This window comes from Gracilinanus agilis, chromosome 4, assembly GCF_016433145.1.
Source record: "Gracilinanus agilis isolate LMUSP501 chromosome 4, AgileGrace, whole genome shotgun sequence".
In the NCBI taxonomy this organism is placed as follows: domain Eukaryota; kingdom Metazoa; phylum Chordata; class Mammalia; order Didelphimorphia; family Didelphidae; genus Gracilinanus; species Gracilinanus agilis.
Window position 1 is genome coordinate 225,424,936 of NC_058133.1, and position 14,742 is coordinate 225,439,677.

The 14,742-nt window shown below is 44.4% G+C and overlaps 2 protein-coding genes across 2 annotated transcripts in view; one reads left to right on the forward strand and one right to left on the reverse strand.

The window, feature by feature from the left end:
- CSNK1D (casein kinase 1 delta) overlaps positions 1 to 2,408 on the forward strand; it is a 62,062-nt gene extending 59,654 nt beyond the window's left edge. The window contains exon 9 of the mRNA XM_044676324.1: positions 1,351 to 2,408. Coding sequence (XP_044532259.1) covers positions 1,351 to 1,440 — 90 coding nt within the window. The 3' untranslated portion in view covers positions 1,441 to 2,408. The remainder of the gene's footprint in view (positions 1 to 1,350) is intronic.
- A 408-nt stretch (positions 2,409 to 2,816) lies between these two features.
- On the reverse strand, positions 2,817 to 10,573 carry SLC16A3 (solute carrier family 16 member 3). The gene is made up of 4 exons (XM_044676322.1): positions 10,354 to 10,573; positions 8,125 to 8,268; positions 6,268 to 7,032; positions 2,817 to 3,126 (listed from the first exon to the last, which is right to left on the reverse strand). The coding sequence occupies exons 1-4, from the start codon at positions 10,571 to 10,573 to the stop codon at positions 2,840 to 2,842; spliced, it is 1,416 nt and encodes a 471-aa protein (XP_044532257.1). The 3' UTR covers positions 2,817 to 2,839.
- Positions 10,574 to 14,742: the final 4,169 nt, after the last annotated feature.

Sequence of the window (14,742 nt, forward strand, 5' to 3'; positions counted from 1 at the left end):
AAGATTTGGGGGACAAGAGCCACATGAAACTCTAGACCTACTGTTTCGCCCAGCCATAGTGGGAGAACAAGGGCACATACATAATGCCTGCTGTTTCCTCCCCTGCAAATGAGATGGCGCTTCCTCTTTTAAGTTTTTTCAGCAACTTGTTCTGGTACAGTACAATCGTAGCTGCCATGGGGGAGATACTCAAGGGCGAGGAAGAGAAAGAACACAGGGCAGGAGCTAATAAATAGGAAGAGTCCACCAGAATAAACCCTATTTTGGAAGTTGGGAGGGTGCCAGCCATTAATGTTGGCCCTACAGGAAAGAGATTAAAAGGGAAATAACTCAGTTTTGTCTGTAGCTCTCTCTTACCTGACCATTTTTTATGCCCCATTATTTTTTTTTATTCTAATAAAAGGAAAAGGAAATAAAGTTTGGGCCCTTTCCCTCTTTCCTTCTTCCTTCCCCTAGACTCCAAGGTCAAAGAAGGTCCTTTTCCCCCTTCCAGTTGGACATATGGACAAGCCAACAAGCAAGGTTGGCCATCTATTTTCTATGCCTGCCTCTTCCTCTCCCTCCTAAGAGCTCATTCTTATCACTTCCTACCTAGACTCTAGAGACAGAGCACTGAGATAGCTATACTGACAGAACCGGAAAGTGAGATGCTTGCATTTCTTCATTTCTAGCAAGAGGACTGAGCATCAAGAGGCTGGATTCTCTACCCTGTTCCACATCTCTAATGGCAGGAACAGCTTTCTCAGGCTGGACTTTCCCCTAAATCACAGTGGAGCTGCTTTGGCAAGTCTTGGAAGTCACTTAGATCTATGCCAGATCAAATTGCAAGGATGCTTAATACAACTTCTTTTGGCCCAAGAGCCACCAGCAGAGCTCTCTACCTGGGCCTCAGGGCAGCCATTTGCAGACTTAAGGCATTGACAAAGGGAGGTGGGGGGAAAAAAGGAAAGGCAAGGAAAGGAGAGGAGAGGAAAAAAAAAACATTAGCAGGAAGGGAGAAAAGGGAGATGTATTTGTCGAGGAGGCATTTTTAACAGTTGCCTCCAAAATTGCTCGGTGGTGCCAAAGCCTTAGATTATCCATCCAGTGGAACAGGGTAGTCTTCATCCAAAGCTAAATTCTGGGGAGGCTGGCCTCTTTTCAGTGGCAGGCCACAACCAAGAATCTAGGTCTTAAGGTCCATAGTGGGATGAGTGAAAGAGGAATTCTTGGGCATTTCAAAGATAGTCTGGGAGGTTGTGGGGTGGCGTGTGCAAGGGAGAGTGGGTGGGGAAAACTGCCTCTTCTGTGGAGTTTATTTCAGTGGCTGTAAACCAGATTTATTGCTCTTTATCGCTTTTCATTTTACAGAGGAGCAGGGAGATGTCATCTCGCCGGCTGCATGCAGCCCGCCAGGGGGCCCGCTGCTGTCCTCAGCGCCTCCGCCGCACCACGTACTGAGGCGGCCTGCACCCGGCCTTCTCTCACAGGCCGGGCTCCGCCAGCCATGCAGGGCCCCAGGCAGTCCACCAGCCAGGAGGGCAGGTGGGTGTGTGTCATTCTAGGGCACCACTGTAGGAAGGTTGGTGGGGTTGGTCTGGACGGTCGGGGAGGGTCTATTCTAAGTGAGCCGGGAGACTGGGAGGCTAGAGGAAGCTGTTAACGAGAGGACTGGGCCAAAATGAGGTGTAGCAGCTCACAGTCAACCAGAGGGAGACATGAATAGAAGGCAGCAGAGACGGTGGTTGTATTTTTTTAGACACAGGGAACAAAAACACGTGTTCTGACTCAAAATAAACCCCCAGTACCCTAAGCGGTGCTCTCAGGAAGCCTGTGTGGGCTGGCCATCCATGAATAGATGCCCCATTCAGTTTTGTAAGGGGCTGGAAAGTAGAAGTCCTCAACCTAACCCCCTCCCCCATAGATATGCATAGATGCTGGCCCACAGGCTCTGTTCCAGGTAATACTGTTTTGGTTTCTTCTTCTTGAAGTTCTTCTGATTTTTTTTCTTAATACCAAAGACATTGTCCAGAATGAACTCTTTTTTTTTTTGTCACTTGTGCAATTCACATTAAGAACACCGCTTTAAAAGGCGACCCATGTAGACAAGAAAACGAAACCATTTGGTAGAAATAACTCCTTAACAAAAGTAATCTATTTTTAAAAAAATGGATATTTGGGCTTAGCCTAGTAATGCCATTATGTCTCCCAGATGAGAGATTTAACGGATGTCCCAGAAAAGGATTGAGTTCCTGACTCTTTCAATCCCATGGTGCACATTTACCTCAACTATCCCAGTGTCGAGATCCTTTGTTCTTGACCCAAAAAAGTTGAGAGGAAAATTACACATTAGCATAACATCACAAATGAAAAAGGAAAAGAGAGCCACAACTTGAGCATCATTAAGAGATAACCTTAGGAAAAGTCTCCTATCCCCCTTCCCCTTGTTCCCACCCTTTCCTACCTCCCCTCCCCAAACCCTGATTAAAATCATTTTTTCTTTAAAGTGTGAGTTTCTAGGTACTTCAGCACAGTGATGGGTAGCAGAACTGCTAAAGTGGATCGACACAGGCTAGTTCCCTGGCATAAATATGTTGTAACCATGCGGCTTGGCTTCTCCACCACAGATCCGATTTGGAATGAGATGTTTCCAACCCAGTCATCTCCTCCCCTCCCTGCCCCCTTCCCTACCCCCGCAAAAAATGATCATGTGATGATCCGCCGAGCAGGCAACCAGAGTCAAGCCGATGGCCCCCCCCAAGCTAGTCCTATTTCTAAAATAAATAAGAGTGTTGAAATTCTTTGTACCTTTTCCCTCAACCCTCTCTCCCTCCCCTTAACTCAGAGCCCAGGCTCCCCTTCAGACGGAGGTCTCTGGGCTGGTCACAATCTCCCCATTTTTCTCAGGTTCTGCTTTCAAGAAGCATTCCACTTCTACTGAGTCTATTCTAGCCTCCTCAGAAGACTTGTCTGCCAATCTGTCGAGCTCCTCCTTCTCTGCAATCTCCTTTTTGGTCTGAGGGTCTTCTGATTTTTTCTTAATGCAGAAGATGTTGCCCAGAGCCAGCACCAGGGCAGCGGCGACCACCTCAGCTCCCGCCAGGATAAACACGTACTTGTAGATGTGAGTCGCATCCAGGAGTTTGCCTGAAAAAGGACAAGAGTCACACCTCAGGACTAGGGGACCCTGTTCATGCAAGTTGAAATATTGTTAACACATAGGCTGCAACCTGATGAAAGATAACCTGGAATGAGTTTTCCCACTAAAATCTATCAATTGTGCCTAGTTAGTGTCTGTTTCTGACATTTGTGAGGACTCTCAGGAACAGTGCATGGCCCCTCCCCTCCACGACCTCTCTCCCCATCCTCCCTGCCCCCTACCCCGAGTCATCTGATTTTCTCTGCCTCTTGCCTTTCCTCTTTTCTTTTCCTCAGTATAAACATATGGAACTTGTTCATCTGAGTGATGACACAGGATGAAAATTGTTAATAGGTTTGAGAACTGTTTAAATAAATTCATGAATTTATTCTGCATAATGCATAATTAAAGGACGTTAGAATGTCCCTAACCTTTTGAGACAAAACACCAGGAAGAACCATTATGCTCTTATAGAACATATCTCTTTGGTGCCAAATACCAGAGACAGAACAGTGGGTTGGCTCATTGCCCTGACCCAGTATGACATCTCTTAGGATCAAAACCTTAGCCCTGCTCTGGCACCAATCAGAACTGCTTAACACCGCTAGAACTTGGATTAAGTAGGTTGCTTCTTTTTGTCTCAGATGGCATTAGAAGAAGTCACCAGAAAGTTATACTTGCTTTGGTTCTCTGGGCAAAGTTAGATGGTCCTTTCAGAAATCAGATGCCCTAAAACTTAATCGAACATCAGAACCTACTTCTTGTGAAGCCAAATATTTTCCCCATCCCGCTCCCATACACCTGAGGCCCAGTGTCCAGGGCCATCACCCTCAGGCAGTAGCCAGTCAGGAAACATTTGTGAACCACCCATTACATGGTAGGCACTGTGCTAAGCACCAAGGATATAAGAGAGGGGCAGAAGACCATGGCTGCCCTCAGCGAGCTCACAATATAACAGCAGGAAGAACAGCCATGAAGGCACCACCTCTTCTCTCATAAAACCCCTCTCCATAGACTTCTGTCTTGGGCAGTTAGGGTTTAAATTTTAAAACAGACTTGTCAGCTTGATTCTTCAATCTTATATCACTGTCTACTACTTCCCTCCAAATAAAAATTAAGAGGAGCAAAAACAAGACTCTTAAGTTAAATTCTATTTTTTCCCTCTTTTTTTTTAAATCAAAGCAGAATATGGTCAGAGAGAATAATTTTTTTATAAATTTCTTCAGTTTCTCAAGCTAATGAGGATCTAATGACGATAAAGAGATCTAGAATTTGACCTCTCCAGTATAGGAACTCCCTTGGATACCATCTCCAAAAATGGCAGGCCTGTCTGTGCTTGAACACCTCTCTAATGGCAAGGATTTACCTTATTCCCAAATCTCCACTATTAGCAAATTAAACAGATGCTTGAGCACTGATCAAATGAGTCATCCAAGATTACATAGTAGAAATAAGAGTCAAAATTTGAGGCTGGTTTCCTCCTTCCAGGATCAGGCTTTCTGATCCAAACTACTTTAAATTCTCATTTTAAAATTATCTTTCCAACTGATTTTTCTAAGTAGCAGTGGTCAAGATGTATTCTACCCACCCTCTTCTTCCACTGTCCTTTACTCTTAAGAAAGCTTGCTTTTTTTAGTCAGTCTCAAGTCTTTAAAGTGTAACTTTATCCTCTGAAAGGGAAAATGAAAAATGAGGTTATTCCTCACTCCGTTTATTTATTTTTTTTTATCTTACAATGGAACTAAGCAATGTCAAAAATCATTGAAAATAGGAGCAAGTAGGTGGCTCAGCAGATAGAGCCAGGCCTTAGAGATAGGACGTCCTGGGTTCAAATCAACCTCAGATGCTTCCTAGCTGTGTGATCCTATGCAAGTCATTTAACCCTAATTGCCCAGCCCTTACCACTCTTCTGCCTCAGAACTGATACTCTGTATTGATTCTAAGACAGAAGGGTTTAAAAAAAAATTATTGAAAATTGAGAATAGAATCTGTCAGTTATACAATTATTCTTGCTCCTCTTTGTGGGGATCCCAATTAATTGCTTTTCTGAAAGGAGCTGAAGAATGAGTTTTAACCACTTGGAATCCTACTCGCCAGTCCAGGAGCACGGAGATATTTGATTGATGTCACAAGGTGATATCTTGTATTACCTTCACAGGGATAAATCATCTCTCTCCCTGGACTCACTGAAGCACAAACAAGCAAGTTCCTCCCCATCCCCCTGAACAAAGCTGGACTCAAGCCTCAGACACCAAAGGACAAGCTAATTTTCTTGAGGTTGGAAACTGCGTCCCCAATAGATTCAACTGGCGGCTGAAGAGCAGATTTTAATAACTTGACACTGAAGACCAGCTGATGTAGTGGAAAGTGATCACAGGAGACCTGGGTGTAGTCCCTATTTACTGCCACTAACTAGCTGCAGGACTCTGAGAAAACCCATAACTCCTCCGAGTCATCATCTCTGTAAAGTGAAGGAGTTGGACGAGGTCATCTCTATTCTAAAATTCTGATAACACTCTATCATTACCTGATCTGAGCTGGATTTGAGGAGGAACAACAGTGCTGCATTGTTAGCCACAAAATATTAAAAGAACCAGAGGCAGTCCTTCCAACATATTGGGTAGAACCACTCTGTGAAAAGCCATGGACAAGAATTATGGAAGTCAAGATCTGCATGGGTGATGGGTGTTAGCCACACTGAGGCCATGGAACCGCTGAGGTATTCACTATCACTCCCACCACATTCCTTTCCCCAGAAGTAGAGACCGCAAATCAGGTCCTTGGGACAGTGAATTTACAAGGCAAGAAGATGTCATGGGCATATACTATAGTTACTAAACCTAGTCGTAGGTATTACTATGCCTGGGTGAATTCTTCTCACCTCCTTGAAACAGCCCACAATGATAAAAAGTAATGTGTGACAATCTAATGAAAGCCCACAAGGGTCTGGTCTGTGCTTCTCCAACTGGGCAAAAGACTGGCCTCATTAATTAGATGACTAAATATCCTTTTGAGCATCTCATAGATATGGCAGCATCTTCCACCTCTTGCCACACGTCCTCTGACCTATCTACACTTCTGGGAAGCTCAGAGTCATTTCTGGAAAGGAGAATAACAGGAATGAAATTAATATAAGAGAAAACACTCACCTGCACCAGGAGGTCCGATTAACACAGCAATTGCCTCCATTAATAGTACAAGGCCAATGGCGCTAGAGAACTTTTGGGTGCCAACGATGGCCATGAGCACTTCAAACTGCAAGGCTCCTACCATGCCATAAGATATGCCAAAAAAAACACAGAAGACTGCTAAGCCCATGTAGGACTCTGCCAAGAAACCACCTAGGAGATCAGTCAAACCATTAAAGATCATGGAAAAACTGAAGAGGTAGACACAGCGGGGTCTGACCCACTTGGTTCCAGCCACCAATCCACAGATGGGCCGGGCAAAAATGTCAATGAAGCCAAGAACAGTCAGCAGGAAGGCAGCCTTTGTGTCTGGTACTCCCATATCTTTGGCATAGCTTACCACAAAAACAGGTGGTACAAAGAGTCCAAATACCATAATAGAAGCTGCCAGGGTATAGATGACAAAACCACAGTTCTTGAAAACACTCAAGTCCAAAAGCTTTTTTTTCTTCTGTGACTGTAGCTTAGCTTCTCCACTCTTCTTGGGAGCCTCAAGAGGCCTCATCAGGGCCCCACAGACACAGCAGTTCAGCAGCAAGGCCCCCAGAATAAGGAAGCCCCCTCGCCATCCATAATAGTCCTGTAAGAACTGTCCTAGTGGGGAGAGTATGCAGAGGAACACGGGGCTACCTGCAGCTGAGAGACCGTTGGCTAACGGGCGCCTCTTGTCAAAGTAGCAGTTGAGCATGATGAGGGAGGGCTGGAAGTTGAGGGCCAAGCCCAAGCCTTTAAAAAAAAAAAAAAAAAGAGGAGCAAGAACAGGCTTAAGAATGTGGCTGTGCCCTTCTTCCTAAGATCAAAACCCTCATCGGACTTGGGATTCTGCCCATGCCTTTTCCTCTTATTCCATTTAATGATTACAAATCAGCCTTCCATAAAGATGTGTTGGCAAAATTACGCAGAGGGCAGAGTTTCTGTGGCATGCCGCTCAGCTCACCTGCATGTCTCATCTTCCCATGAAGTCAGGGTAGATGGAGGGAATGTGCAAAATATCTTTATAATATCGGCATAAGAAAAGCATATACCTCTCCAAAGGTGAACCTGCTGCCCCCCCAAAAAATTTTGTAATGCTATTAGAAGGCTATTTGTAAATGACTTTCATTTAGTCTGCTTGATTATATTATTATATTCCCCCAGAAGACTTTCTCCTCACAAATACTAAGCCCCTGTCACTGCATTTGTATGGGACCAGAATTGAGAGACAAGCCAACTGGCTTCCCTATGGAGCTGACACAAAGTGCCTGAATCTGGGCTTCAGCCAAAAGGAATCTGGGTCCAGTGGTCTCTCCTCTGCTGGAATCCTCCTTGTCTTTTAGACAGGCTCTCTCTTGAAGCGTAATATGCCATTACCCCTAACGTCACTCACGATGGCCAAAAGCAAGAGGACCCCAGAGAGGCCACGAAACCCCAGACATACCTGGCAAAGTCAGGTTGAATCGATGCTAATAAATCAGTGGCCTTTCCATTGGAATCTTTTAGTCTGAGCTGATCTCAGCTCGGGAGGACTCACTGGAAAACACTAGACAAGAAGGAAATGACTGCTGGCCTGGCTGCCCTAGGCACCTGCCCATCTCCCAGGACTGTGATGAGGAGGCAACGTTCATAAAGCGCGCTAATGGTTGCCCTTACATAGCGCCCTTCCGCATTATCTAGGTCACTGAGCCCCCCTGGTCGCTGGGGCGGTGGTCGGGGGTCACTTCCTAGCTGCTGTGCCCTCTGCTGATAGGGGCTCAAACGATGTCTCGAGGGGCTTTCAGATCACTGGGAGCTTAACACCTACCTGTGATTTGCACCCCTCCTCTGGACTCCCGTACTTACCAGTGATGACTCCAGCTGTGAAGTAGAGCTGAATGATATTGGTGCAGAAGGAGGCAGCCACCATCCCGATCGAGGCAAAGAGGCCGCCCACCAACATGACGGGTCGGCAGCCAAATCGGTTCACACATATACTGCACAGTGGACCTGGGAAGCAGCAACGTGGATTATTGGTGGCCCAAGAGCGAAGTCTGTCCTTTTGTCCACCTTTCCCCAACATTCGAAACCACCTACCACTGAACTAAAGCAGGGATCTTTAATTGCCATGAGTTTGGTTTTATTTTCTCCCCCATTTCTGAGCCACATGCAACAGTCCTCAGGCCTAACAAGTTGCAATAATTAATAATGATGAAGTCTTTTGTTAATACTTTGAAGTTTTTCCAGCAGGGGTAGTGGGTTTGTGCTTAATCCATCCACACGCACACAATCCCGAGATGATTTTTATCAGGGGCAACTGCAGCTTTCGTTACTGTGGAATGGAGTCATGCTTTCTATCTAACCCACGGATGGGTGATGGAACCCATTACCCTGACCCTCTGAGTTTACAAACCAAAGACCTTCTCTGGTTTAACTGCTCAGGCAAAGTCTTATTTGTGCAAAAGCCTATACTTTGAGTCTCCTTAGGAAGAGTTACCATCAGATAGTCTTAACCATTCTTTTTTATGGTACCTCATAACAGTGAGTTTCCACAAGTGAAGGTTTCGTGGCAAGCACTTTACTCCAGACTAATTTACCTTCAATGCGTAAGCAAATATTTGTTCAGCATGTGTCTGAGTACCTGCTAGGTATTCATAGATGCCACACTGCACCGGGAGGGTTGTTGTTCCCCTGCTGTTTTTGATACCCAGCCAATGTACCTTTGTCTAATAAGACACAAAGTCTTTGGAATAAAGAGTTCAGAAAATGCAAACTTGGCTTAATATATTCCTAAGCAAAATATAATTTTCCTGAAGTAAACTTTGTACAATCCTTGAGTTTTAGAACAAGAAAATATCTTGGAAATCATTTTCTCCAAACCTCTCATTTTACAGAGGAGAAATCTTAATCTCCAGAAGGGAAAAGCGATTTGATCAGGGCCCTACAGGTAAGTCCTACAATCCAGATTTGAACCCCTATCGTCTAGATTCCACAAATCCAAGGCCCCTCCATTGGACCATTTAGCTGTCTCATGATGCCCATGAATACTGTGTGGCCCAGTAGAATTTTTTTTTAATCATCTATCTAGATATCTAGACTTTTAAAAATTATTATCAACACTTCTCCCCTTCAATAGTCCAGATGATCAAGAATTATTTGTATTTCAATGACAGAAGCCTTGCTACCCTGTTCCTCAGTGTCTATGTCATAGACCTTCCATATTTGTAGAACTAATCCATTTGCTGGATTTCTGCTCTTGAATTATTACAGAGTCCTAATCAGCATACTTAGTGCTGGGAAGCTAGCAATATTTTTAGGTGCTCCCTCAGTAGTATATGTGAGGGTAACAGAACTTAAGAGCTAAAAAGGGACTTTAGAGATAATCTAGTACAAATCCCTTATTTTACAGAGGAAGTAAAGTAAAGCACATAAGTTAAGAGCACACAGATAGCAGTTCTCTGGAATTCAAACTTGTGTTCTCTAGACTCTATGAAATGCCTTTTCTACTCCAATGCTATAGAAGGCCCATTTTACAGAGGAAAAATTTATGGTATAAAGTTCGGCAACCAAGATCAAGTCACAGAGACAGCACAGAGTCGAATCAGATTCAAGAACTCCTGAAACCTACTCCTCAAGAAAAAAACAAAAGGGTGTGCAAGGGGCTTAAACGCGACTTCCCCATCAATGTTTTAATCACACAAATTAAGTTTTACAAGTTGTGATTAGAAAGAATAGTACTCAACCTGCTTCCTACATGAATTTAATTAATTGGACTCAACAAGGATGTAAGGTAATTAATTATAATGGAAATGGGACAAATTTCAAGAATGGGTCATCCCCAATCTAAGCCAATCTAATGCCCCTAAGTGAATGGGGTTTGCTTCTTCCACGCCCTGTTTTTAATCTGCTCACAGCACTTTCTTCACAGAGTTGGGAGTGATAAGAAGAGATGTTTTGATTCAGAGGTACACTATGCCTCCGGGGTCCCACTTGCCACATCCCAGTTAAAACTGCTGACTCTCTAGCACTCCTGCTTCTTCTAGTGAATTATTTTCTGAGCTGATGCCATCTGTATGCAAGCTGGCCTCTTCTCACCTGTCCCATAGAGCATGGCCAGCAGGATAGAGGAGATCCAAGCCGTGTCACTGTAGCCAACACCAAACTCCCGGATGAGCTCCTTAAAGAAGACGCTGACCGCTTTGGGGAAGGCGTACGAGAAGCCTGTGATGATGAAACAGCCAAAGAGGACAGCCCAGCCCCATCCACCATCTGGAGCCTTGACACCAGAGGCATCGCTGACCACCACCATGCCCATCTTGTCACGTGATAGTGCTTCCAAGCTGTCTGAAAAAGAGGAAACACAGAAGATGGCACTCTGTCATCTAAGACACAGCAGGTTTAGGGAAGGGACAAGCTTGTTAACCTGCTCGAGAGACACCCTAGAAATAACAATGATATACTTTACAGTAACCTACCTGGGGCCAGGGGCCTGGGAAACAGGTTTCCAAACAATTTAATACGGAGATTTTGTCTCTACTACAAGATTTTTTTCTTAAACCGTTACCTTCCATCTTAGAATTAATACTGCATATTGGTTCCAAGGCAGAAGAGTGATAAAAGAACTAGGGCAGTGGGGTTTAAGGGACTTGTCCAGGGTCATACAGCTAGGAAGTGTCTGAGGTCATTTTTGAACCCAGGATCTCCCATCTCTAAGCCTGACTCTCAATCCACTGAGCCACCTAGCTGCCCCTAGCTCTGAAATATTTTTAAAGGACAAGGCAGAGATATCAAATAAGACACAAAACTTTTAGTCCCAAGGCCACTGGGATCTTATTCATGCAATATTCTTCTCCACCCTTCCAAAGGGCTGGCTGGAATTAATGCAGCCTCAATTTATAGTTAGTCAAATAGGGGCCCACAATATCTAGCAACAATTTTTTCATTTATTATGAGTAAAGTCACTAGATTCATACTTTGCTAATCCCTCCTCCACTCTTATTCACCTTAAAAATCTGGAAGGCAGGAGTATGCTGAGGCATCTGTGACTGAGATTCCTAAAAGTCCTATATTTTATACCTGCTTCTCTCCTTTCTCAACCTCCCATAGCTTTTAGGGTAGAAATCTTTTTTTTTTTTTAAGGCTTCACAAAAATTACTAATTCCTTTAGAAAAGGGCCTTAATATAAGAGCCTGAGATTAGAAACTACGATGAATTTTTATTTTTCATGCCCACTTCACCTCAGTTTGTCTCCTCTGACCTCCACCACTTTTCAAGCAGCATCTTACTCCAAAGCCAACAAAGCAGTTGATTTTTATGAATTGTCAGTTAAAAGGGAACACGTCTTGCCCATTAGGGCAATGAAACACTGAAATGGAATGCGAAGGAAGTGTTCTTCCTCTGAAGTCCTTTAAAAGGACAGAAAAATATTTGCCCTGGACAGTTCAGTCATTAAAGTACTAGAATCAATTGATAATGGATATTTTATTGATTGTCTATTATGTGCCCAACCTGAAGTTTGGGTGCTGGAACAAATGATAGGCTACCTATGATTTAATAACTAAATATGGGGCAGCTAGGTGGCTCGGGATAGAGCACCAGGGTCTGGAGACAAAAGATCCTGGGTTCAAATCTGGCCTAGCTTTATGACCCTGAGCAAGTCATTTAACCCTGACTGTCTAGCCCTTACTGTTTTTCTGCCTTAGAATCGATATTTAGTATTGATTCTAAGATAGCAGGTAAGAGTTTTTAAAAACTAGAACTAAAAACTAAATGCATATCATCTCTGCATTACACATGCCCAAGAAAAGAACATAAGGCTTAACTTAAACTACACTTAAACTACGGGCTCCTTGCTAGGAACCTCCCCCAAAAGTCACTAAGGCATAGTTGGAATCACTGCCTTACATGTCATCTCATAGAATGATAGGCATTACTTTCTATCCATATGACTCTGGGCAAGTCACTTAACTCTAACTGCCTAGCCCTTCTTGCCCTTCTGCCCTTGGAACCAATATGTTGGTTCTAAGATAGAAGGTAAGAGTTATTTTTTTTAGGTGACAGGGTTAGAGCTAGAAGGAAGACTTCAAAGATCATCTAGTTCAGCCCTTTCACTTTATAAATGAGAAAACAGAAACTCAGAGAAATTACTTGCCCAAGGTCAAACATCCTAGCCTAAGTCTCCAAGGATTTTCAGTTGAGTCCTCTATCATACCATGGAGCTCCCCACTAATCAGCAGAGGGTACTTCCAATCAATGCTTCCTTGCTCAAAAGGAGAAAAAGACAAAAGGTTCCCAATTCCATCCCATCACTACATTCCAGACTATGATCTCTTCTGCCCAAGAGGAGGTTCCTTGTTTGGCCTAGCATAGATAATGTTCAGGACCCTTTAAACTAAAACAAAACAGACAAAAAACCTTTAGGGAAAAGGATAGTTTTTGTTGTGGTATCCTCAGCAGTCTAGCAGAATCCCCAGCCCATTGCCTAAAGCATTAATAACAGAGCAGGAGGGGTGGAGAACCACCACAAGATATCCCGGACAATTAGGCCCCCATCTTTCAAGGCATTATTTTCAGAAGTTCAGGTCACCGCTGTTTTCTTCCCCCAAAGAAATGCAAAAACTACAGTCTGCCAGCTGCTGCTGGACTAGAATTGACGGGTCACTTACTGACAAGTCATCAATGTGCTTATTAAACAGAATAGCAATCCCCAACTTCTTGCTCTGGAGAACAGAGGCAGAAACAAAGCAGACACCTTAGAGACTGTGGGTCAAACGCCACAAAAGCCCCTTCTAGAAAACAAAAGGACCATGCAGAAAACTTTCTATTGCTGGCACACCTATCTCTAGACATCTTTTCTTCTAACTCTCCTGGCTGAGCCTGAGATAGTATGATGGGAACAAAGTTTGAATGCGTGGAAATTTTCTTAAAATTCAGAAAGAAGGCCATGTTTGGAGGAATTGTGCTGTCGGTAAACGAGAAGATGCATCTCATCATAGACCCTGTCTGGGAAGATCCAGGTGAACTGGTTCATGCAAAAGGAGAAAACCTCCCAGTCCCTGAAATTCAGCTATCCAGCAGCCACGACAAGTGATGGGAACTAGATAGAGGAAGAAATGTAAGGCATTTTTTTGTTTTTGTTTTCAGATTTGTCCTGAAAATTCTTGATGATGGGCCCCTATATGTGGCCACCAAACTACTCCAAGTCTCACTGAGTTAACCACTCTTCCATCTGGAAGTCCACCTGGGTCTTTGGTCTCTGTGGGGTAGAAGTCTGGCTTTTGCCTGCTACTCCTAAGCTGCTCCTAGAGTAAATGACAAACCAAGCCAAAAGCCCAGCATCCCAGAACAAAACTGCATTTCAGACAAACTCACCATCCTCCAGACTAACCCAGCTTCTGGGTGACTGGCCGGGATGGAGAGGAGGATAATACTGATCTCTCCCCAAAGGCTGGGAAAGGGCACACTGAAAAAATAACAGAGATGACAAGATCCTGATGAACTCAACCATTTGGCGACGCCTGCTGGGGGGGGGGGGAGGGAGGGGGGAGGAACTGATCCAGCAATCTGACAATTCTGGAGTCAATTTAGCAGAAAAAGTGGATTTTCTAAAAACATATAAACACTAGAGCCTCCGGTCTAGGTTAGGCAAGAGAAGATGAGGAAAGTTTAAAGCCAGATTAGGCCATCCTTTATTCTGTGCTGGCTTCACATGGAGAGAGGCTCAAAGGCAGAACATGTTGTGCTACAATTCCCCAACAGGGCTAAGAGGCTTGTTGAGGTAACTCGTGTGTGGGCCAGGAAGGCATGATTCCTCATAGAGCACTGTAATAAGAGCAGAGGAAAGCCGGGAAGAAGAAGCTCCAGACCCCTGAGTGCCGGGCACACGTGTGCAAATGCCAGCTGAGTGGCCTTTTGGTGACATTTATAACCACCCTATCTATAGGAAAGCCACATACCCAACCCAGAAATAACCCAAGCAGGCCTTCCCTTGGGGCCCAGGGGAGAATCGGGTCACTTCCCCTCCTTCCCAAGTGGGTAACGTAGAGTTGAGTGACAACAGACATCTGAACTCCCAAGACGGGATGCCCACCATGTTCTTGGTTTCACAGGTTTCAGACCTGAAAGGGTCCTTAGAAATCAACACGTCCAAGCACTCCTCCCTCAATCCCCCAACCAAAATGTGTTTTACCCATAAGGAAATAGGCCCAGAGAAAAGGGCAGGGATGTTCCTGAGGTCACTCAAGTAAAAAACAGAAACCAGAATTTAATCTAGGTCTGACTCCAGAGTCAATGTTCTTTCTTCTGTACCCACTCTTGCCTCTCTCCTTTTCTGAGAAGTATTCAGTAGCCAAATATGCGAAATGGCCAGCATACGAGCAGCTGGGTACCTTTAATGGAGAGAGCTCCAGCTCTGGAGTCGGGAGGACCTGGATTCAAATCTGGCCTCAGACACTTCCCAGCTGTGTGGCCTTGGGCAAGTCACTT